Below are 23505 nucleotides of genomic sequence, written 5' to 3'. Positions count from 1 at the left end.
CCTTCCCCACCCTGAGATACCTCATGTGCATTTAATGAACTGCGCATTCGTCCACACATTATGCGTGGGTGAAAGCAGGAATTGATCTCATTCAAGCTATGAAATTTACTCCCATGAATCCTTGGGTTACAAATGGAATGGGCAGGCTCTATTATATTCGTAACTCGAGGACTACCTGTACACTGCCACAGATTGTGGGAACATTTGAATCTTGTATTGCTTTGTTGAAAACTATTTGGAATAGAAAGATTTCAAATAATTTACAACAAAATAATATAAACCTCTAAAATTTCCTCATTTCCCAAAGTCCATAAAAATCAAACATAATAAAAACAATTAACTCAGAGAAAACAAACCAATTTAAAAAACAAAACAAAACCTTGAAGGTCGCCTGCTATAACCGCTAGCATTTATAGGCTTGCCAATACAAGAGCCTTTTGTATTGCAGATAAGTTCAGGCCACAAAGATGTTCATAATGGTGCAAAGTATTGTCTTTTAATATCACATGGGATGGGAACCCTAAACATTCCCACTCCCAAAAATGAACTCACAGGTTGGGCCAATTCTAGTTGAAGGAGATCTCTGAACCACCTAGTGCTTTATAAGCCACCACTTTGAAATTGATCCTGAAATTTCTTGGTAACCGATGCAGGGACCGAAGCAAGATGTTGAATTAACTGCAGTTTGAAGCACCTTTAAAGGAAACCCTACATAGAGATGTTGCAGTAGATTAATATGTAGTGAAGTAACCTCATGGACACTGGCCAAGATCCCCCAGCTTTTGTGCCTAAGGTGGAACTAGAACTCACAGTCTCCTGGTTTTTAGCCTGGTGCCTTAACTACTAGTGCAGGCTGGCTCTTCACTAGAAAATATTACATATATTAAGTTATTTAAATATTCTGCCTTCTAGGCTCCTTGATTATGTTTTGTGTGATTACCGCAGTGAAGGATGGTGGACTCTCCTGACTTCTATACTGTCCACTGCTCTTAAATGTTCCTATCTAATGGCCCAAATAAAAGATTATATTACATACTCATTAGAGCTGCTGGGCAGAGGTAAGCAAGGCATTTTAATTCTGTTTTCAATCTGAGAGTTTTTAACAGCAAGTGTTGGCAAGTTGACAGGGTTTTGGAATTGTTTGTAAACAGTTATGCTAAAAGATATTATTTTATGGTGAAGGATAGATGAGCCCAGAAAATGTGAATAAGGAGCAATAAGGCATGTTTTCTCTTTATGCTTTTATTCCTTGAACTTTTAATAAATTTATTGTGAATTTTTGTTGTTAAGGCATAAAGCTGTCCTTTGTAATAAAAATATGATTTTGTGATTTCTTCACCTAAATTGTTGCTCGGTTTTCGACAATGTATAGATAACATGTTGGATATAATTCCTCTTCCAAACATTTAGAGCACTATTTTAAAGATAACATATTGATGATATTTATTCATTTTAATATGTGTTTTATTAAAGCTTCTACTTTGAAAGAAGATCAGAAATCTCGAATAGAAAAGAATCTGATCAAAGTTCTTATGGTCAGTAGAAAAAAGCAAATTTCTGTGAAATAATCTGCAGAGTTTACCAGCTCTATGCATAGATTTGATCAGTTTAAATAATCTTGTTTTGAATTTAGAATGAGAATCCAGATCCTGAGTCTGACTGTGATGCTGCTTCTGTAAAAGCTGCACAGAAATTGTGGGCTGATAGAGTGTCCCTGGCAGGCAACAATATCTTTAGAATAGAAGTACAAGATTTCGTTCCTTTTGGTATGTATTAAAACTTTTTATAGTAAGTAGCAACAAGTATGAACCAGTGGTATAAAGGTGGAAGGAAAAACAGCAGGATATATTTTAAATCCATAAATATTTCCATATTTATTTTTCTTACGAAATAAAGTTCATATTAGATACAAAATATATTGTTGAGGAACACTGTAAACATTTTTTAAAAGTCAAACATTTCTTATTGTTGATTGCCGTTCATTACCAAAGGCCCTTTCAGGCACCTCTGCTAGCTTTTTAAACTGTATCCTAGGCTGCTCTGTAAAGATTTCTATTCCAAAGCATATATGTTTATAAGGAATTTCTTTGATATGGGTCATTGATTTAAAAACAAAATGATACCCAAATTTTCATATTTGCTTTTAATTTCCTGCTAAATTACAGTGTGAATAATCTTACTTTTGTATATAAAATTCTTGCACATGATTAGTGATCCTTTTATGCAGCAATATGTTCAAATTAAAATTTTCTGTACCCTTGAAATACAATATTCTTCAATTTGTATTGTGGGGAACAGACTAGTTGTACGGGTGCACATCTGCATACAGTGATTTCCTTAACAATTGTGGCGGAAAAGTTTGTAAAATTGGGTGCAAGTCTCTTAACAACTGCCTCGCTGAGCAAAAGAAATTTGGGGCTTAGTTGTGATTGTAAGTCGAGAACCACCTGTACAAGATAGAAAATTAGGCCAAATTGTTAAATATTGCTGCTAAATACAGTATAAAATATTACATTGGTTTTTGGTAACATGCTTGCCCTGTGATTTTGTTTTGTTTCAAAATCTAGTGCAATGTAAAGCTAGATTTCTTGCTCCAAGTTTTCATGTTGATGTACCAATTCAGTTTGACGTATATTTGAAAGCTGACTGCCTGCATCCTCTCCAATTTTCTAAGTTGTGTGTCAATTTCAGTAATCAGGTAATGTTTTTAAAAATATTGTTTTTATGATACATATGTGCTTAATGGGATAGTTGTCTTATTATGCTGGTTATTTTACCGTGAGCACATAATAAGGCCGGGCTTATTTTTGACCCCTAAAAACGGCTAGGACGCTCGGGGGTGACTTAATTTCCCCCTTGCATCCCTCGGGGTGGGCGGGCGGCGTTAGTTGATACTTCGACGCCCGGCCATTTCTGCAGTTGTCATGTTGACGCCCAGAAAGACAGCCGGTTGGCTTACGCAGTTGATCGCAGTGCAAGGTCACCCTCCTGCAACCAGAGCCCTGAGGAGACATTTGCTTATCAGAGCCCTGGGCGTCGTTCCCTTGTTTTCGATGGTAAAGTGAATATTTAAAAACCTCCGCTCATCCTATCAGGGGCTTCCGGCGAGCTGAGCAGAGCCGGGAGCAAGCCGCGGGTGTTTCCTGGTTCTGCCCAGCCCGTACAGCTCTGCCGCATGTTCTGGCGGGATGAGCGGAGGTTTTTAAAATAATTCACTTTGACTTCTAAAGCAAAGGGAAGGCGCCACAGGAGCGCCTGAAGGGCATACTTAACAGGCACAACAGCAGGGCTGGAGGGAAGCCATACGGTTAAAGCCAGTCGGGATCCTGACTCAGCCATCTGCCGCGCTTCCTCGACACCAGCCAAACAGCCAACGCGAGGCGGAGCTTCTTCATAGGAGAGAGAAGGGCACGCCGGCGTGCCGAGAGGCTGGCTCTTTCTCTAGCCGAGGCTGACAGGAAGTGCTCTCAGGGCCGTGGCAGGCAAGCCGCGGTGTTTCCTGGTTCTCCCCAGCGCGCACGGCCTGCCACGGCCCACGTTGCCATGGGCGAGGAGGCGGCGGAGGCACCCGAAATGTCACCAAGGCAACGAGTGCCTCCCGCCGGGCCTCCGCTCATCCCGCCAGGGCCGTGGCAGAGCCGTGCGCGCTGGGAGAACCAGGAAACACCCGCGCTTGCCTGCCACGGCCCTGGAGGCACTTCCTGTCAGCCTCGGCTAGAGAAAGAGCCAGCCTCTTGGAGCACGCCGCGTTTTCCTCTCTCTCTATGTATGAAAAGAGCTCGCCTCGCTGAGCGTTTGGCGAAGCTACAAGTTTTGCAGTCGGAGAGGGAGGACGCGGCGGCAACGGCAGGATGCTGCAAGTCAGACCTTGCATTGAAGCAGCCCGGGGCACGGTGAGCCACCTCCCTCCAGCCCACCTTGAGGATTTGCCTTTTGTTGTTGGTATGTTTGGCTTCAGGCGCTCCTGTGGCCGCTTCCTTTGCCTTAGAAGGTAAGTGATTATTTTAAACCTCCGCTCATCCCGCCAGGGCCGCGGCAGAGCCGTACGGGCTGGGCAGAACCAGGAAACACCCGCGGCTTGCTTTCCCGGCTCTGCTCAGCTCGCACGGCCCTGATAGGATGAGCGGAGGTTTTTAAATAATTCACTTTACCATCGAAGGCAAAGGGAAGGCGCCACAGGAGCGCCTGAAGCCAAATGTCTCCTCAGGGCTCCGGTTGCAGGAGGAGCCCTGACTGGCTGCACGTGGCTGCGCCAAACGCCGCGGCGTTGCTGTAACGCCACGGCAGCAAGGGGGAAGGGAAATTAACGGTGGCGGAAGGTCTCCCGATATGAAGTGCTCCACCAACGCAGGCAGCACCATATCCGGGCATGCAACAAAGTACTTCCAAACAGCAAGCCCCCTCGCCATTCCCCCATTTCGCATGTTTAATATGGGCCTTAATTTGGGGAGGGGCTTAATTGATTTTATGCCAATAAATCATGCTGGGGCTTCCTATTGGTGGAGGCCGTATTGTTGGAGAAACACGGTAGTAATACAATAAATTGGTTCAAATTATGATATATTAACCCATAAAGTCTGATAGGAATGATCTTTGCACTACACAATAGGAGCAAACTCAGAGGCTTTATATAGCTTGTTGTACATTGCCCCGAGTCACTTGTTTTGTTAGATGTGCAGATCTATACATTTCATATTATAGATCTTTATGCGCATGACTGCATTCCCACTCACGCTAGTAATACTATTACTCAATTTGCAGATGATACAACAGTGGTGGGACTCTTCTCCAGGGGGGATGAGTCTGCCTACCAAGATGAGGAGGACCGGTTGCTTTTGTGGTGTGGAGACAATAACTTGGTTCTCAACACCAATAAGACCAAGGAGCTTATAGTGGACTATAGAAGGAACCGATTAGACATTCAGCCCTTACTTATCAATGGGGACTGAGTGGAGCAAGTGGCCAGTTTTAAGTTTCTGGGTGTTACCATAAAAGAGGACCTGACTTTGGGTGCTCACATTGCAGCACTGGTCAAAAGGGCCCAGCAGAGATTATACTAGCTGAGACTTCTCAGAAAACAACTGAATGAAAAACTGCTGGTGACCTTCTACCATTGCACCATGGAGAGTAAACTTACTGCCTCTCTGTATGGTTTGCCAATTGCATAGTGGCAGATAGGAAAGCACTCCAGAGGGTTAACGTCATTGCCCAGAAGATCATTGGTTGCCCTCTCCCCTCTTTGGAAAAGCTTTATAGTTCTCGTTGCCTCACGAAAGTTCAAAATATTCTCAAAGATCCATCTCATTCTGGACACCATTTTTTTGAACTATTATTATCTGGCAGACGGTACAGAATATTAAAAAAAGCACATATAGGATGAAAAACAGCTTGTATCCCAGGGTAGTAGCTCTGTTGAATTCTACTGTATAGTGCAGTGTTGGTGCAGTGTTGGGGGTTTTCAATTCAATGTGTGGAATGTGAAGGATGTGTGTTTGTGTTTATTTTCATGGTCATGTTGTGCACTGAAGATGGTGTTTGATTTCGTTGAATGAGGTGCAATGACAATAAAGTAAACTAAACTAATAAGTAAATAAATAGTTTACTATATTGTCCAAGCCCTAAAATATAAAAGCTGATAAAATATAAAAAGGTATAAAACCATGAAATTTACTGGATACAAAGTGAATATATTAGATCAACTTATTTTAAGGAAATAAAATAATATTTTATTATTTTCAATAATGAGACATTAATATCTGCTATTACAAATCCATATCCAAAATTTGGTTTAGACATCTGTAAAAAGTGAAGAATAAATTCTAGGCTCCTTTCTTTGCAATTGCCAGGTTTTAACCCAATAGTAATTTTGAGAAGATGGGTATCCCATCACTATATAGATGTTTACTGTTTACATGTTCCCATCAGTTTCAGTTGAGACAAATTTCCAATAATTTATTTTACTGTTTAGCAGAAAAACAGGAATTATTTTGACAAAATCTTGTTTTAAAGAATGCAATATACTTACAATATCTCATTTAAAATCAAAAGCTTCCTCAGCATTCTTCACAATTCTCGGACCAAACAGAGCAGACTTTCTTGAAAATCTCATTTTTATTGACTTCTAAACCCCACCACCACCACCACCCCAACACAACCATTGTGGCTTTGGGTGGCATTCACCATAAAAACATAAATAAAAGAAAAACCTTACATAATAATAAATATGATATATAGAATATATAAATACCACATATAAAATGGCAGTCAAGCACATAACGAAGCAGCCACAAGGGGACTTCCACTCAACTGGTCCCTAAAGCCTGATGGAAGAGCCAGGTCCTAATGGCATTCTTAAAGGTGAGAAGAGTTGAATCCTGGCATATATTGGGAGAGGGTCATTCCAAGGAACAGAAAAAACATGATTAAGTGGGAAGTATGTATATGTGTGTGTGTGTGTGTGGTATTCAGCTTTGTTCGGGTATTTTCCCACATCATTATAGTTGTGCTTTTAAAGTTGTAGCAACGTTTCGGCAGAATCATCATCTGCCATCATCAGGCTTCTGTATTGTGTTTGTCTGGAAGCCTGATGATGGCAGATGAGATTCTGCAAGTTGCTACAACTTTAAAAGCACAACTATAATGACGTGGGAAAATACCCGAACAAAGCTGAATACCATACATGTAAGTACCTGAAAACTTTATATATATATATATATATATATATATATATATATATATATATATATATATATATATATATATATATATATATGTGTGTGTGTGTGTGTGTGTGTGTGTGTGTGTGTGTGTGTATATGTATATGTATATGTATATGTGTTTTCTTAAGTTTTCGGGGTACTTACATGTATGGTGTTCGGCTTGGTTCGGTATTCTCCCACGTCATTGTAGTTCTTTTAAAGTTGTAGCAACGTTTCAGCAGAATCTCATCTGCCATCATCAGGCTTGTATTGTGTCCGTCTGTGGGTCAGACTTTTACAGTGGTTTCAGATTTAAATTTGGGGCAGCCTATTGCTGTGCCAGAATGGTATCTTTTAAAGTGAACAAAATGCCTGTCCTACACAGTTTTCTTAATTTCAAAGATAGGAAGTCAAAACTCCATATATTGCCCCCTAACATAGCCATGATGAGAATAATTTGTCTCAAACATATTTGAAGTTAAGTAGATTGCACGAAAGTAAAATGCTTAATCTATTTGAAATGTAGTGTTGTGTTTGGTACATGTATGTCATGCATACTTATATGTGATCTGCAGCACTTTATTCAGAAATCTCATTGAGAGTTCTTTAAGAGAAGTTCTAAATAATCATGCATATGTAATTTCCAACCTAAATTAGACAGCTCTAAACATATTGTAAATGTTTACATTTAATTGCTTCCAAAGGCATGCCTTTAAATTTCTTTAAAAACATTAATGGTATTTAAGTAAATGTATGAATGACTGTGATCTGAACTACACAGTATATTTTTTAATTCTAAATAGTAGATTTTCATGGTAATTCAGGTAAATCTTATTTTTTTCATTGTCTTCTTCTGCCTATTTTTTTCTTACTATAGGAATACAATCATTATTGCGTGATGGAAGAAAACTATCCAAAATGTGACATCCTGGAACCATCTACACAAGGAACATTGTGTCTTATCCCTGGTAAGACAAAAAAGTTCACTTTCAAATTTGTGGCAAAAACAGAAGACGTGGGGAAAAAAATTGAGGTAAGTTCTACAGGGTGTTATAAAAATATTAATGAAGTTGTCGATTGTAGTTCAGGAATGTGTGAAAGTAATCAGTTAATACAGTAGGGTGCCTTATCTATGAATAAGAGCATAAGAACTGGAGCCAGGATCACCACACCAATATATAGTTCAGGACAACTTTATGGTGTTGCAATAGAAAAAGGGATTGTAGAGTTTAATCTTTGGAAAAGTTATAACGATGAGATTAATATAATTCTATATTAGAATGCTATCACCTCTAGATATTTCTAAATCTGATTTGTAGTTAAGCTTTTTATTTTTTAGCTTATTTACTTTTTTATAACCAATTAAATAAACTATTTTTAAAATCTAAATTAAAACAGGAAGAGTCCAACTGAAATAAATTGGCTCTTGAATATACAATATAATAGTGGCATGTTTTAAGAGTGTCCACAAATTATAGTAAGAGGAGCATAAAATAGACAAATGGTTCTTTGTAAAAGATCAACCTGAGCTCAGAGGTTTCAGAGAATTGATATATTTTGGTAGCATTCTGCTAGAAACAAATAAGTAGTGGCAAAGACTTTCTTATAAATGCACACAGATCATACTAAAAAGCAGTAATTTACTCTATCTTATAACACTTTAAATGAACTGAAGGATGGGAAATCCAAATATAATCTTTTTTCTTTTCAGATTACCTCAGTGGACTTAATTCTGGGTAGTGAAAGTGGCAGGTGTGTAGTCGTGAACTGGCACGGAGGAGGGGGTGATGCTGCTGCTTCTAGAGAAGCAGTGCTGGCAGCGCGTTCCTTCAAAAGACGATCCAAACTTCCAGATAATGAGGTTCACTGGGAGAGCCTTACAATTCAGGCAAGCACTATGTAAGTATGAATTGGTTCCATGGACAGAAGTAATTCTATCAATGTTTGAGGTTTGAGAATAGAATAAAATAAGTAGTTGCTTTCACTGTTCCCGTTTCAAGAAAAAGTTCATCAGAAATTGTGTGACAATATCGGAGACTGAAACTATTCCACTGTCTTAAGAGATTATGACTTTGTAAGTTAAGATTCCTAGGTTCTTTGACAACAGTTTGCAAATAGGTTCTGTAGAGCTTTTGCATTCTTAATAATGTTGTTCAAGATAATTTATTATCTGTATTACAAGCAGCTCTGGAATGCTTCTTTATGATGAAAGGTGTTTAGAAATTTTTCAGTATGGCTTGTCCTCAACTTATCACAGTTGGGACCAAAATTTCTGTTGCTAAATGATGTAGTCCTTAAGTAAGTCATGTGAACGGATCTGATTTTACAACTATTTTTACCATAACATGAGATGATTTTGCCTAACTTTAAAGCATTTTGTGGCCTTTAAAATAGCTTCTAAAGGCTACAGGAGTACCATCCATGCTTGTTTGTACACTGTAAAGAACATATTAGAAGAGAGTAAAAACAGGAAGACTTTGAAAAGTACACACACTATTTTGAACTTACTTGCCATGCCTAGAGAATTGCTGTTACCACACATGCAGAGGCTTGTGGAACAACAACTCAACTAAGGAAGAAGATAAAGCTACAGCAAGCTGATGACTTGTTTCTTGTTTTTATTCAAGGATCATTTCTAGAGTGCCTAACATTTCTGTCCAGCTTAGTCATGAACCTCCTGCCCTAATGAATGAAATGTATTGTTTGACTGTGACAATCGAGTCACATGAGAAGACAGTTGCCAAAGATGTAAAGCTCACAGCAGGCTTAAAACCAGGTATTCATAATATAACATGATACTACTGGCTCAGTCACAATCCTCAAGGAACTTCTCATTGCAGAGAGGTTTAAACCACTCCCTTCTTTTTTATTAATAGGACAAGTCAATAATTCAACAATTAGATAGTAGAAGACAAATTAAAAGGCCATTTAATAGTTAGCTAGATTTCATGAAGTGATGTTGTGCATATTATTTAGATATGCAAATTTAAATGTTTGATGGCTTTGAAATACAACATTCATTTATGTAAAATAGTATACTTTAGCAGAATCTTCCTCAACATAGTGCTTATTTATGTTTTCCGCTACTATAGTTATAACCAGTTGGCACATTCTGCCACTTCTTAGGGCATTAGTTGGGAGAGCAGGTTTTAGAACATTGCAACATTTAACTGTGTAGATTACATTATATCTTGATTTACTTGTTCTTTCATTGGTGAAGTCGGGAATTTTAAGAATGCAATGTTGTCACTAAGTAAGTGACAGTTGTGAACAACTAAAGTTCATAACTGAAATAATTTTCTTTATTGATAATTTTGATATTTCTAGAGTGCCTTGATATGGCCATGCTGGATTGAAAATTAAAGAACTTGCTTCAAACATAATAGTAATTGCTTGAAATCTCACAAAATATATTATTTAAAATAGGTTAAAGCTTTGTTTTGTGTAAAAGTAATACATAAATATGCACCTCAAATCCTTAAAACTCGCATGCATTTCATTTGTTTACTGGCCATAATTCATATAAAAATATATCACACTCATACTAAACTTAAAATCGGTATTACCTTGATAAATGCATCAGTCTTTCTCTAAATAAATATTTACAAGCAAGAGACACAAAAATACATATAAAGACAGACATATTTTTTTTTCATATATTCATACACATTGTTTTCTCCTAGGCCAAGATGCAAATTTGACTCAAAAAACACATGTAACTCTGAATGGAACAGAAATGTGTGATGATACCTACCCTGCCTTGCTTCCTGATATCCCTCTGGGAGACCTGCAGCCAGGTGAAAAGGTAGTGTGCTATGTTGTCAGTATATATAGTACATATTTCAGTACATATTTAAAACTGAGTATTTTGGAGACAGTAACCCCAGTACAAAATCTGTTTAGTCTTAGAAGTCTTCTAAGATGAACAGGGTTAATTTTGTATATTGTTTTAGAATGAAGACCTGTGAATAAGCAAGCTATTAAAATGGAAATTGATTTCAGAATGTTAACTTCAAATATTTATTCAAATAGCAAATAATAATCTGCCCCTTTCTCATAGTACCGTTAGAAGTAAATTAGAAGAAAAAAGGATGGATTAACTTGCACCTAGAACCCAATAATTTTTTTAAAAATGTATGTGAATCTTTAAATAGAGCAGTATTTTTTACCTTTTATTTTATAACTAGTCTGTCTATTTGTTTTACAGTTGGAAAAAATTATATATATTCATTGTGGAACAGTTGGTACTAGGATGTTTCTTGTGTATGTTTCTTACCTGGTGAATGCAGTCATTGAAGGAAAAGAAATTCTTTGCAGGTGTCACAGGGTAAGTTGGAAAACCTAAGTGTGGTTCAAGACCACCAGCTTGCAGTTGATTATCAGATAAACATTATAGGAAATCAAGGTTTCGGTTATATTGAATTGGTGTCTGAATGTTCATTTCCTTATTCATTCATTCATTCATTCATCCATCCATCCATTCATACACACACACATACACACACAAATATATAAACACAGACACATAAACATTTGTATTAAATGTCTTTGTGAACTCTGTGGGGCTTTTATAAATGTTTCTAATTAAATAAATAAGGTATGATTGAAAGCATATAATATTTATAATATAATACTTACATGTTTATATGCTTTTGGGGAATGGTGCTCAGCATAAATAGGATACATTAAACATTTTGAAACATGCTAATTGTGCTTTGCTTTGGGGGAGGGGCACGCTTTAACATTGCTGCTATTTCTGCAGTCTTTTTATGGGTAGGGTAATAACAGTATTAAAGGGATTTTAAAAACATTTGCTATCAGATGACAAACCGTCAGAATCAGAAAAAGAAAACAATTGTCTTTTTTTTTTAATGCAGGATGAGACTGTTACTATAGAGACAGTATTCCCTTTTGATGTAGCTGTTAAATTTGTCTCAACTAAGGTATGTAGAGGAATACTGAAATAAAACATAGCCTCATAAACAACATGAACAGTAGAATAACACTGTTTCTCCTCTTGACAGTTTGAGCATTTAGATAAAGTCTTCACCGACGTACCATTTTTACTGATGACAGATATTCTCAGTTCTTCACCCTGGGCCCTTACTATTGTAACCAGCCAGTTGCAGCTTGCTTCTTCAGTGGTTCCAGTGGACCAACTAGAGTCCTGTGTGGAAAATGGTGAGACAACAGTTTATTTTTAGATAATCTGCTTCTGGGATGGCAAAAACTACTGATTGCATCTGGTGAATTTATCACTTTTCTTTAATTTCATCATTTAAATTACATAAATCTTGTATAAGATACATTTTAAACTGAGGTTAAGTTTACAGTCACTATTTTGTTTTGTTTTTTTGCTGAAATTCTAAAAATCTTTCTCTACAACCTGGTATAAAAGTATATCAAAAATAAAAATCCTGGCCCAGAATTTAAGTACAAAAAATTGAAACTTCCACATCATTGGTACAGTCACACCAAGGTTGGGGAACATTTAACCTTCCAGATATTGTTAGAGTTCAACAGTCTTTGAAGGTCCACAAGATTTTCTATGTGTACACAATTTTTTTTCTTTGGTAGCATAATTTAGGTGAATTGCTTCTTTGATTTAACAATTATCCCTTCTTGATCCCTGAGAAATGTCAGAAACACACTTAGTTCAAATAATTAACTAACTTGCTATGGGTGGTTCTTTTGATTATGAATGTTTAACAGTAGGCTGGATGATAGTTTGTTACAAAAGTTTCAAAATGTATCCAGTGGTCCTCTTTTCTCCATTTTTCTTTGGCCTTGTAACTTGTTTGAGATGATTAAATAGGATTAGCTTCACCTTCCGTTATCACAGCCCAATTTAGCAAATACTGGTAACCAGATCCTTGACTTCAGCTGATTCATCCCCGTTCCCCATAAATGAAAGCAGGGCTTAGTCCCTGCCTCCCTCTTCAGAGTTATTTGCCCATTCTTGATACCACCTTAATTTGGATGCCATGCAGTCTTTTGCTTCACATCTGACTCCCTTCATGCTGTGAAGGAGATCTGCTGCCAAGCTCCAAGATGAGTTCTAAGCAGAACTGGTGCTGGGTGTCAAGCAAAGTTCCAGGCAGGATTTTAAAGAGAGTTGCGGGTTTTGGCTCTAGCAGCTGGATGTCTTAGCAGTCTTGTACAGTGCCTGTGGGTAGACGTCATTTTCTGCTTTTTTTTTCTTCCTTTTCCCAGTCACCCTCACACACTTTTTCTTAGTTTCCCCCTTTTATGCTGAGAGCTCAGGTGGGGCAAAGAGAGCTCACTTGGCTAGCTACGAATGTAGTCCTTTCCTTGACCAGGCCAAGTTGTCTCCAAAATAGATTAGGTTTTATGTCTAGATTCCTATTTTATCCCTTTTTGGCAGGGAGATATAAGCTGAACTAGTTGGCTTTTTTTCCAGTATCTTTGGGAAGTGAGGAGCTATTTCTGCCTGACAGCAGCCATGTCAATCAAGCAGTTTTAACACTGCCTTTTTAAAGAGCAGAGTGGCACATTCGGCCACATTCTCTTCTACCACATATTTGCTTGGAAGTTATGCTCTTTCTCAGCTAATTAAATACCTTGTCATCTTTATTGGTGAACGTATGTGCTATAATTTAATGCTCTCACTTCCTCTATCAGAGACAGCTTAGATTCAGTTAAATGAACTGGGGAGCCTTAGTAAACTGTGAAGTGATTAAATGACTGCATTGTTTGATTCCTTCTATATAGAGCTCCCTCCTTTTTTCCCATAAGAGAAACAAACAAAACAAAATGGAGTTGTGCTTCTGTCTGCATGTTTTTATTCTCATTCTTCTTGCTATGTTTGCTTTCTGCGTACAGAATATATAATAAATAATGCATGAAATAGACTTTCAGATTTTCCTAACATTTATTACTTTTTTCTAGACTTAACCTTAACCTTTTTTATATTTTTACACTTAACCTGACTATTGTTTTAGTTGTTTTACAGACAGGTGAAAGTGCTAGTGAATGCTTTTGCCTTCGTTGTCCACCACTTACAACTGGTCACGGTGGAGTTGCTACTGGATGTTATGTAATCTCCTGGAAAAGGTAGCTGCTACTTATGTACCTTTTCAAGTTTTCTGATGTATTGTTCTCCTAGTGGATTAACATTCTATTTTTAAAGGCATTAGCATTACAATTTAAACATTCCTGTGTGCCAGTTAGGCAAAAGAGAGGAAACATCTGGGCACCTGGCCTTTTTCTAGCCAAGATTATTATTGTTTGAGAGAAAAAAGGAACAAGCATTTCAAGTTAAATATCTGCTGCCATTCCCTCCAAAACCTTAACCCCCCACCAAAAAATGTGGGTATGTTCAAGGTAACAAATATCTCTGTTGCCAGTTATTCAAGGAATACTATCAAGCAGATCAGGGTATTTGTCCCTTCTTTTAAATTAGCCTGAGATTTCTACCTCCCTTGTCAAGCTCCCTATCTAACTTGATTTTTTAAACTGGAATGCTACAAAACAAAGAACCAGCATTGTTTTTATCTCTAATAATGCCTGTGGGCTTTAACTAACATTTATAAGCTTTGTTAGAAAATAAAAAGAGGTGGTTGCAGTAAATTAGTTCTTGGCCCCTGATTATGCTCCAAATAATACCCATTTTGTGAATGAGTAAACCTCTGTGCAGTCACTTTGCAAAAGCACCCACTGTACGCTTTCAAAGTGTAACAAGCATTTCCAAAAGATGAGGGCTTTCCCCAGCAATGCATTTTGGAGAACGATGACATTGGGAATAAAGTAAAAACAGGTTCCATAATAGTAATCCTGAAGACACCAGTTGTTGCTCAAAGCAGAATTTTGACTGCTTTCCACAAGTTCATCTTGTGGAACTTAACTATTTTGAGGAGGGAGTTTTTTTAATCTGGCTCTTTATATATTGATGCCTGAAGGCCACTGGTATGCATAGCATGGATTGGGCTGATTTGTTGGCTTTTTCTGACTTTCTAGCTCTCCTGTAAAACTTTCTTTGCCAAACACATGATTGCAGAGCCATGTGACCATGAATCTTTCTGTCTAAATATGAATTGACCCAGCAGTATCCCAGATATTTTGTTCTATGGACTCTGCAATGGCTAGAGAACTTTGCAGCCTGAAATATTTTGAACCAAACTTAATTTGTATTTTGTGAAAATACCTTATAGGACTGGTAATAAATGGGCCTGAAGAACCCCAGAAAATATGCAGATAATCTTCTGTTAAGAGTTTCAATCACAAAACAAAACCTTCTTTAAAGTTTCTGTTCTGTATTTTACCCATATTTAACTATACGCCCTTTCTGTACATTTTACTAAGTTCAAATCAAGAACCGATGCCTTTAGCCTATCAAGGAACCACCTGTTAGAGAAACTGATAAATGAGAGAACATTTGTTTTTATTCCAATATTCTTTGCACTTTCTTATTTCATCAATTTGCCATTTCTCTGATTAGAAATAAATTTATAGAATTCAGTTGTCTGACTGGTTATGTCTTTTTGTGTTACATCCTCACATTTCAAATTTGCATTTCTTATAATTTCCTATTTTAAATTGTTTATTTGCTGATATTTTTTTAGTGATTATCATAATTAAAAATAAATGTAATATTTTTAAAGGAGCTCAGCTGTGGAGAACATACCTGTAGTTAATACGTTGATCACATTGCCGCATATGATCACTGAAAGTATCCCACTCCATGTTAATACAGGTAATATTAATGACATTGATACATAACGATTCTCATAGGCTGACTTACCAAGTTTTCGAAAAGTTTATTATAGGTACAGTAAAGTATCTGGGAGAAAATCAAGACAACTTGGAAACAACATTTGTGAGGATCATATCATTTTTGTTGAAGGCTTTGAATTCTCAAAATCTCCTTTTTTAAAATATAAGAAAAGAGAAACAATTGGCAGAAAGTAGCACATCTCCCTATCTACCTTCGCCTTCCTCAAACTAGTAGCAACAGTGTTCTTAACCAGAGTATTTACTAGGCATCATTAGAAAAAAGAGTGTTTTGCAGTTTATTCATTAAATCCCTCTTACAGTCTATACCAGGAGTAGTCAACCTTTTTATACCTACCACCCACTTTTGTATCTGTTAGTAGTAAAGTTTTCTCTAACCGCCCACAGTAACGGTGATTTATAAAGTAAGGGACAAAACCCCTACCACCCACCATGAATGCTGGAACGCCTACTAGTGGGCGGTAGGGACCAGGTTGACTACCACTGGTCTATACTATTACTGTGGTGAGATTACCCATTGAATTAAGTTTTTAATTTTGTACTTTAGCTTCTGTCCTTCAGAGAGTAAAAGTTTAGTTTATTGGTCTAAGAAAGAATATGCTACCCAAAATCTGCAGCTGGTTTTAATAATACAAAGTTCTTGTTCTTGTCTGCTACTTTACTCTTATCTCCAAAGATAAAATTGCCTTTGTTTGGCTTGGTAATTCTTTTTGGTGAGCTTTTTTGACATACAGGTTCATATTTTGATGTTATGCTCATATTTTTAAGTATTGCTACTGTTACTGTGATATGGGAAAGGCTTAAAGTATTTGTGGTTTGACAGGATGTGAATTAAGTCCAGCAGGCAACTGTTTTTCATTGATTTGCTACTGCCTTTTCAGTATACAAAAAGAAAACATTCCATTGGCTAGCTCAGTACCATTGTTTTATTCACTTTCTCATAATGATGATTGACACATGATTAACAGTGGAATTTTCCTCACAGCACTTTTCAGTGCTGAGTGTTTGAAAAGAGAATTATGTTTTTCTCAGTCTCTTCTAAGTCATAATGTTTAAAACTTGCAATCTTTTAGTCTACGAGTTTGTAATTCTAAGTAGTATTTATATGTTCCTGTGGAGCTAAAACAGAAATAAGAAATCCCATTTATTGAAACCCATGAAAATGACTGTTGTGCTTTCTTTCCAAGATTTGCCATCATTTGGTCGAGTCAGAGAATCCTTACCTGTAAAATTTCATCTGCAAAATAAGACTAATTTAGTGCAAGATGTAGAAGTAACAGTGGAACCTAGTGATGCCTTCATGTTTTCTGGTCTTAAGCAGGTATGATGAATCTAGATTTTTTTTAAATCTTCATTTAATTCTGTTCATGAACTATAAGTAAATTAAGAGAAATTATGCAGCTAACAAGCTTGTGTTACAGAAGAAACTTGCATTCTGCTTGCCCTGTTAAATGTAGGCTAGGAAATCAAGGTTTAAAAATAATTTGAATGCAGTAAAAGTGACTTCCACTGGATCAATACTATTTCTGAGTCAAAGTACTATAGATGAAATGATATGGAACATGCATCTGATTGAGCCTTTGACATTACCAAAATAATGCTGCAGATTAGTAAAAACATCCTTTAAATTGGAAAAAGTTTTGGGAAGTTAAAAAAAAGTTAGTCTACATGTAATTAAGGAACTTACTGTGTGGGATGTACTTTTAGATCAGACTGAGAATCCTTCCTGGCACTGAACAAGAAATGTTATACAACTTCTATCCTCTTATGGCTGGATATCAGCAGCTGCCATCTCTCAGCATCAATCTGTTACGATTTCCACAGTTTACTAACCAACTGCTTAGGAAATTTATACCAACACACATCTTCGTCAAGGTAACAAATACTGGTAGTAAAGCAACAGTATTTAACATTCTTTCAACATGTGGTTTGTTCATAAAGTTATTTGAAAATGATTTTCAGTAGAATGCTAGGATGGATTTCTGAAATAGGTGCAACTTCTACTGAAAATAATAAAAGATAAGAACAGAATCTATAACTCAACCAGCAATTACTCAGACTTTCTTCGACTGTATTTTTTATTTAATGTGGCTTCTGGGAAAGCATTATGATAAAGCAGCTATTGTGTAAAATAAACTTTTTTACTCAAGCTTTTGCCCAAATTCACTGTCTAAACACTGGAGGAAAATGTTATTCCATGTTCTGTTTTGAAAATGATTAGTTGAAGCAGATTTTCAATCTAGAATAAGTCTCATTGGATTATGAATGACCAGAGTCATATGTGCAAATAATAGGAATTGGAAGTAATGTAATGTCATATGGCAGCAGTAATGGTACGAAGAACTGTGCGTGTGATAATACATTTATTTAGCTACCCAGACATTAGTGAAACGGCTCTTTTCTCTCTCTCTTCCCCATTTTGCATAGCAGGGATTATCAAAATAAGTAGGAAGAAACCTGTCCAGGCATAGTAAATGAAATCTTTGGAGAAAAAATGTGATGTGCTTTTTGTGAATTACATTGTAAAGCACAACTTAATCCACCCTCTATGGTGACAGGGCTTTGTAGGCTACTTGATTATAGTACAACCAGAAAGGACAGGTATTTCTCAAAAATTCTGACAGCCAGAATGCCTCTTAAATCAGTCGTTTACATTTGCTGCTAGCTAGGGATGTAAGCCTTCTTTTTACAGAGAAAGAAGCTTATGAGTATATTCCTAAACCGCAGTATCTTCTAGGTTGTACAATCTGTTTTTCCTAAGTTTAGAAAAAATTCAAATGCTTAAAATGTAGACATTTGGTGCTTAAAATATTCCTTGGGCTGTACAGTATTGTAATTTGTCTGATTACATAGTAAAAAATTTCTGCTGTAATAGTTGTTAGTTTCTGAAAATGGTAGATATAGATTAAGTGGAACAAAAGTATAACAACTTGCCATTTTCTAGGCATTTCTATCACTAGATAACAGTTTCGTAATTACTTTGACATCTTAGTCTAATTAAAAATTATTCACTGTTACAATCTTTCAATGGAACATTAGGGATCACTGCTAGATCTTTAGGTGTCATACTGCATTGATCCTAAAATAATATGAAATTAATACATTATAGATATTGTGTATCATAGAGCCCTATGTAACTCTGGGAAAACGTATATGTGAAATAATGCTTCTTTATTTCTCTGAAGCCACAGGGCCATCAACTGGACGATGCATCTATTGCTGCTGCATAACTGAAGATTCACGCAGAAGGGAAAAAGTTTGCACAGAATTTATAGTAGCTTTTTTTCCAAACCTTTGCTTGTCTTAAGCTACAAATAAAATTGATTTATATTTAGATTGGTAAAAAATATGGAATGAACTAAATGTCTTGTGGACTTCATTGTAATAATTAAATATATAAAAATATACTGTGCTATTATTTAAAACAAGGGTTTTCTTTATCATTCACTTTCCTGAAATTAAGTAAATGGAATATTTTGACAAAATGGGTGAAATTACTAAAAAAAGAAAAAGAAATGAAATGTTCACTAAAAAAACACAAGTCGATCACTTTTGTTGTAGTAACTGATTTCACTACTATCACAAATAGTTTAGTATTGACATTTTTATGCTTAAAGTACCTAATTTTATATAATATATTATGAATATCAAATACATTCATATATTTGAAATAAATAAGTATTTATACCCTTCCTTCTTAGTAGGCTCTGGCTATTCATATGATGCTGTGTTAAACCATCAACATTGTCATTTTCTACATTTGAGAGACCAATTAATACTTGTTGGCTCTGTGCAAAACTGCTTTTGACATACTTTCTCTTCCATAGTTAGAGGCAGTGATACTATTTAGTGTAAAGAAATGACTCCATAAAATACTGAGAAGCTTATGGTACTTTAGAAAAATATACATAATAAAACCTGCCATAGGAAGAAACAAATTATATATATTGTCATTAAATATTGTTACAAAGCCACTTACTTGTATATAAGAAATGCTGATCATCCTTGTGGAATTGTCCCATAAAGTCATTGCCATTGTAGATTTTTTGGAGTAGGCTGAAATTGTCAATACTTTTTAAAATAATTTACAGCAAGTGTACCATGGAATGTTTCGAATAAGTGTAAAACCTTGGGCTGCTAAATATGAATTGCAGATCATTTTATGGAAAAGGTTTGTATTTCAATATCCGCCAGTAGGAATATCCACCAGGAATATCCACCAACAGCATTCAGTCTTAAAACTTTTGCCTCATCAGTACTCCTTTGTCAGCTTTTTCAACATGCAAATATCAAATAAGATAATTTCATCCTATCAATGTTGATATAAGATGGTTATAATTAATATTCATATTAAATCATGTAAATACCTGTTTTGTGAATGATTTTCTATTGTTTAATAAATTAATTTAAGCTTTAGTTTCTGGTCTCATGGCATTTCTTCTTTTCCAAAGTATTTCATAGTTCAGAATAATGAACTTTCTGTGCCATCTTAAATAAATTGATGGTATTTTGGTTCTTTTTCCTTTTTTGTAATATGCAGGTAAGAAATACAGTAAGTTCCAGGTCTATGAAGAACTGCTACCGGTAGGATATTAAATGGAAAACATTTTCATATCCAAAATGCCATCTAAATATTAAGAGTACGATCCTAAAAAAATTGTTACTACTAAACAGTTACAACTGAGGTCATTGGATGATTCTGTACGATAAGTAAATAAATATCTACCAATGCTAACATACAATGATATAATTTATATGAAAAATCATTCTTATGTTAAAAACCATATTGGATTTTTTTTTGATTTGGTGGACTTCATTAAAAAATGCATGTGGACAAAAAGATGGAAATGGTCCATCTTTAATTTTAAATATGTTTAAATTAATATTTAAATAGCCAAACGAATACCATACAAGATATTTCCTTCTAGCAGTAATCAGCCAATTGCTTTTAAAAGGTTCAAAAGAAGGACATCAAAAGCTGTCTTAGAGAAAATAGCACTCTACTGTTGAGGCCCTTAATACCCAGAAGTCCATCTGAAAACTCTTCTAATCCTCTCTGAGAAAAAATCATCTTCTTGTTCAAGCCTTCGGCATTATCCATTATTGAAATACAAGCTTCTTACCTTGCCTATGTTTTGCCTCCCTTTTCTTGTCATTTAAAAAAAAAATTGTAAGGTCAAAAGGTCTGTTCGTAATATTTGCTCAGTTCTGTACTAGGACATCAGTGGCATGTCAGATTAACATTAAAGAAGAAAACAAAAATATTGAAGAATTTTCTAGTACAAAAGAAGGGTAAAAAAAATCTGAAAATGAACAAGAATAAGCAATGATATTTGAAGTTAACAAATTTTATTAGGCATAGTAGAATGCTGATTTTTCAGAAATTTTGTTAGGTATGAGCAAACTTGTGATGCTTCGTTTAAAAATATATGCCTATAGTTTTTAAAAGGCTATTGAGCAAGTGAATTAAGATCCACTTGGTTTTTCCATTTTATTTGTGTTGTGTCACTTTTTTTATTTATCTTCTCAGAGTGATAGCAGGATGTTAGAAAGGATGTGTTGAGACCTGAGGCACTGGTACAATCGAGTGTCTATCTTCAGTGAAAGGCTATAATCTAAACAGAAATGCAATTAGGGTACCTAGCTCTAGCCTTCTTTTACATTCCTTTTTTAAAAAACTTTATTTTAAATGTAACATTCTTTTGAAATGCTGGTTTTTAAATTTTCTTTACATCTTTGGTTTATGTTAAGTATTTCATTCAAAATTGTTTTCCTAATAGATTTATTTGAAAAGTATTTTTGTACTATCTGCATCATCTATACTTAGTTTACATCTAGAGTACATCTATATTTTTAATGAAATTGAAGTCAGCAAAGGTTATTTTCCCAAAAAGATTTTTATGTTTCCCAAGTCTTAAAGTTCTCATTAGACCTCTATACTATAATACCGGATTCTTAATATTTTACAGTATTCAGACAAATCATAACCTCCACACCACTTAACCTAAGGTAAGATAGGCAATTTAGTGGTCTCCAGATGACCTGAATTATAGTTCCTTGCACTTGGTCATATTGACTGGTCTAATGCAAGTTGAAATTGAAAATATGTGACCAATCACAGGATTGTCTACTCCATCCTTTATATCTTAGGAACATTAATTGTACAGCAATAGTTATTGTAGTTTGGCATTAGAAAACCACAGGTTTCTCATTCCTGATTTTTCACTTAGTTTCCACAAGATTACATCTTAGGTTTTTGCCCAGCAAAATATGGTTAGCATAAGCCCAATAGATTAGAGAAATATTAAGTATTTTTAATCTCTTCATTTTAAATTTGCATCTATTTTAATAACTACTGTAAGAATGAAGAAATTGTATAGGAAGATTTTGTCATTATTTGCTTTTTTGCTTTGTTGGGAAGAGATGAGTAACATAAACGTGGGGGCGAGACATTTTGGCTGATGTCATAATGCATTCTGGGGAGCCACCCAGTATATTAAAAACTCACATTGGAATAGTTTCAGGCAAAGCTCAAGCATGATGCTAACTAATTATCCTTGTAAATGTACAAATGAGCAATCTAATGTTCACATGAGTCAAAATAATCTAAATGTTTGTTAAACATTTTGCTCTTAGGATATCTTCCCACTTTTTAACAATTACTTAGAGCTTTTGTTGTATGGGTTTTATTTATAAATATTCACCATATTAAACATTAAAATCACATTTGTACAATATTTATTGAATGATGTAAAATTAACAATACTAAACCCATTTAGATACTAACACTGTTAATGAAAATAATAATATTTAACAAATAAAACAATGGGAAGAGTGAAATTATTTTAAACTTTTGCAAATATCTTCAAGTATCTGGCAAATATTTTGATTATGTGGACCCCCCTGAGAGAGTCTTGGGGGACCCCCAGGGGTTTCTTGCACCCCACTTAAGAAACACTGATCTAAATGAAGGAAAATTTAGAAATGAAGAAAATGAAGGCAGAACTGGAAGAAATGGATATAACTAATCAAGGAGAGAACCAACCTAGAAATAAGGAGAAATTTCCTAACAAAATGAAGTAATAATGAATATCACTTGATTTAACAATCTTGCTGAGTAAAGATGATAGTCACACTCTTGTGAGGTGGGTAGCCATGTAAATACAATACATGGAATGTTTTAGTGTTAGCTAACAAAAAATAGGAATTAAGTAGTATCTGTCCTCAAAGTATGTCTTGTCCTCAGATGTAAGAAATACTGTCCTCAGCACACACACAAAAATTGGATTTTTTTTTACCTTTAAAAATTATCAAAATTACCTTTCAATGTTTATTCAAATGTTCTTGCCACCTAATTTGTTTAGTTAATTTAGTCTAGTTTCAACAAAATATATAAAAATATAAACATTATATTGTGGTCCTTGCAAAACTAATATCTTGTCAAATAAAATAATATTTTCAAATGCAAAAAGGAAAAGCTGAAAATGAAGGGCTTAGGTTTAATCCAGCTGGTGCTGATGTAATGAAGATGGCTACAATTTGGAGAACTCAATAGCTTAAACGAATTATGAACAGATGGGAAAGATAAGATAACAAGACCTGCAGGATCCCTTGAAGTGAAGGGTGGGGCATGGGTAGATTTAAGTGAGTCCATGAACCTGGATGAGAAAAATGTTGCAACTTTATTTTCACCAATATCCAACTAAAATGAAACATTTTTATTTAATAATTTCATTTTCTTAGTCAAGCTAAACAAGATCACTGAAACATCTTTTTAAAATTAATTTTAACTAGCCTATCTTGAAGACAATCACTACTTCACTTACCCTCAAATACTGGAGCCATCAAATATGATGGGCTTATTAAGTGAAATACATGATTGTGTGACACTTCCATCAGTTCTGCCGCAGTCATTATGGATGACATTATATGACTGAAGCTTGTAAATTATTGCTAGGTGTGCTGTGTAAGGATAGGTTTGAAGCTTGAGATTGATTGAAACATTGTCAGGAATACTTTGAATAAACTCCAAAACTAGACAAATTGTATCTGACTG

At 35.5% G+C, this 23505-nt stretch overlaps 1 protein-coding gene across 2 annotated transcripts in view; it reads left to right on the top strand.

Annotated features, from left to right (window-relative positions):
* Positions 1-19865, top strand: part of TRAPPC11 (trafficking protein particle complex subunit 11) — a 37590-nt gene extending 17725 nt beyond the window's left edge. For both annotated transcript variants that reach the window (XM_087963249.1, XM_087963250.1), the window contains exons 15-30: positions 913-1058; positions 1474-1535; positions 1634-1766; positions 2568-2698; positions 7576-7731; positions 8410-8597; positions 9326-9474; positions 10382-10503; positions 10906-11025; positions 11576-11641; positions 11723-11879; positions 13661-13772; positions 15320-15411; positions 16637-16770; positions 17157-17324; positions 18635-19865. In XM_087963249.1, the coding sequence (XP_087819375.1) occupies positions 913-1058; positions 1474-1535; positions 1634-1766; positions 2568-2698; positions 7576-7731; positions 8410-8597; positions 9326-9474; positions 10382-10503; positions 10906-11025; positions 11576-11641; positions 11723-11879; positions 13661-13772; positions 15320-15411; positions 16637-16770; positions 17157-17324; positions 18635-18679 (1981 nt within the window). In that variant the 3' untranslated portion in view covers positions 18680-19865. The remainder of the gene's footprint in view (positions 1-912; positions 1059-1473; positions 1536-1633; positions 1767-2567; positions 2699-7575; positions 7732-8409; positions 8598-9325; positions 9475-10381; positions 10504-10905; positions 11026-11575; positions 11642-11722; positions 11880-13660; positions 13773-15319; positions 15412-16636; positions 16771-17156; positions 17325-18634) is intronic.
* The last annotated feature ends 3640 nt before the right edge of the window (positions 19866-23505 follow it).

The sequence above is a fragment of the Notechis scutatus genome, chromosome 4 (genome assembly GCF_049901735.1).
Source record: "Notechis scutatus isolate UNSWTSFEM ecotype Mainland chromosome 4, rNotScu1.2, whole genome shotgun sequence".
Classification (NCBI taxonomy): domain Eukaryota; kingdom Metazoa; phylum Chordata; class Lepidosauria; order Squamata; family Elapidae; genus Notechis; species Notechis scutatus.
The sequence above is the reverse complement of the archived record's forward strand: the minus strand, read 5'-3'. Positions and strand labels throughout refer to the sequence as shown.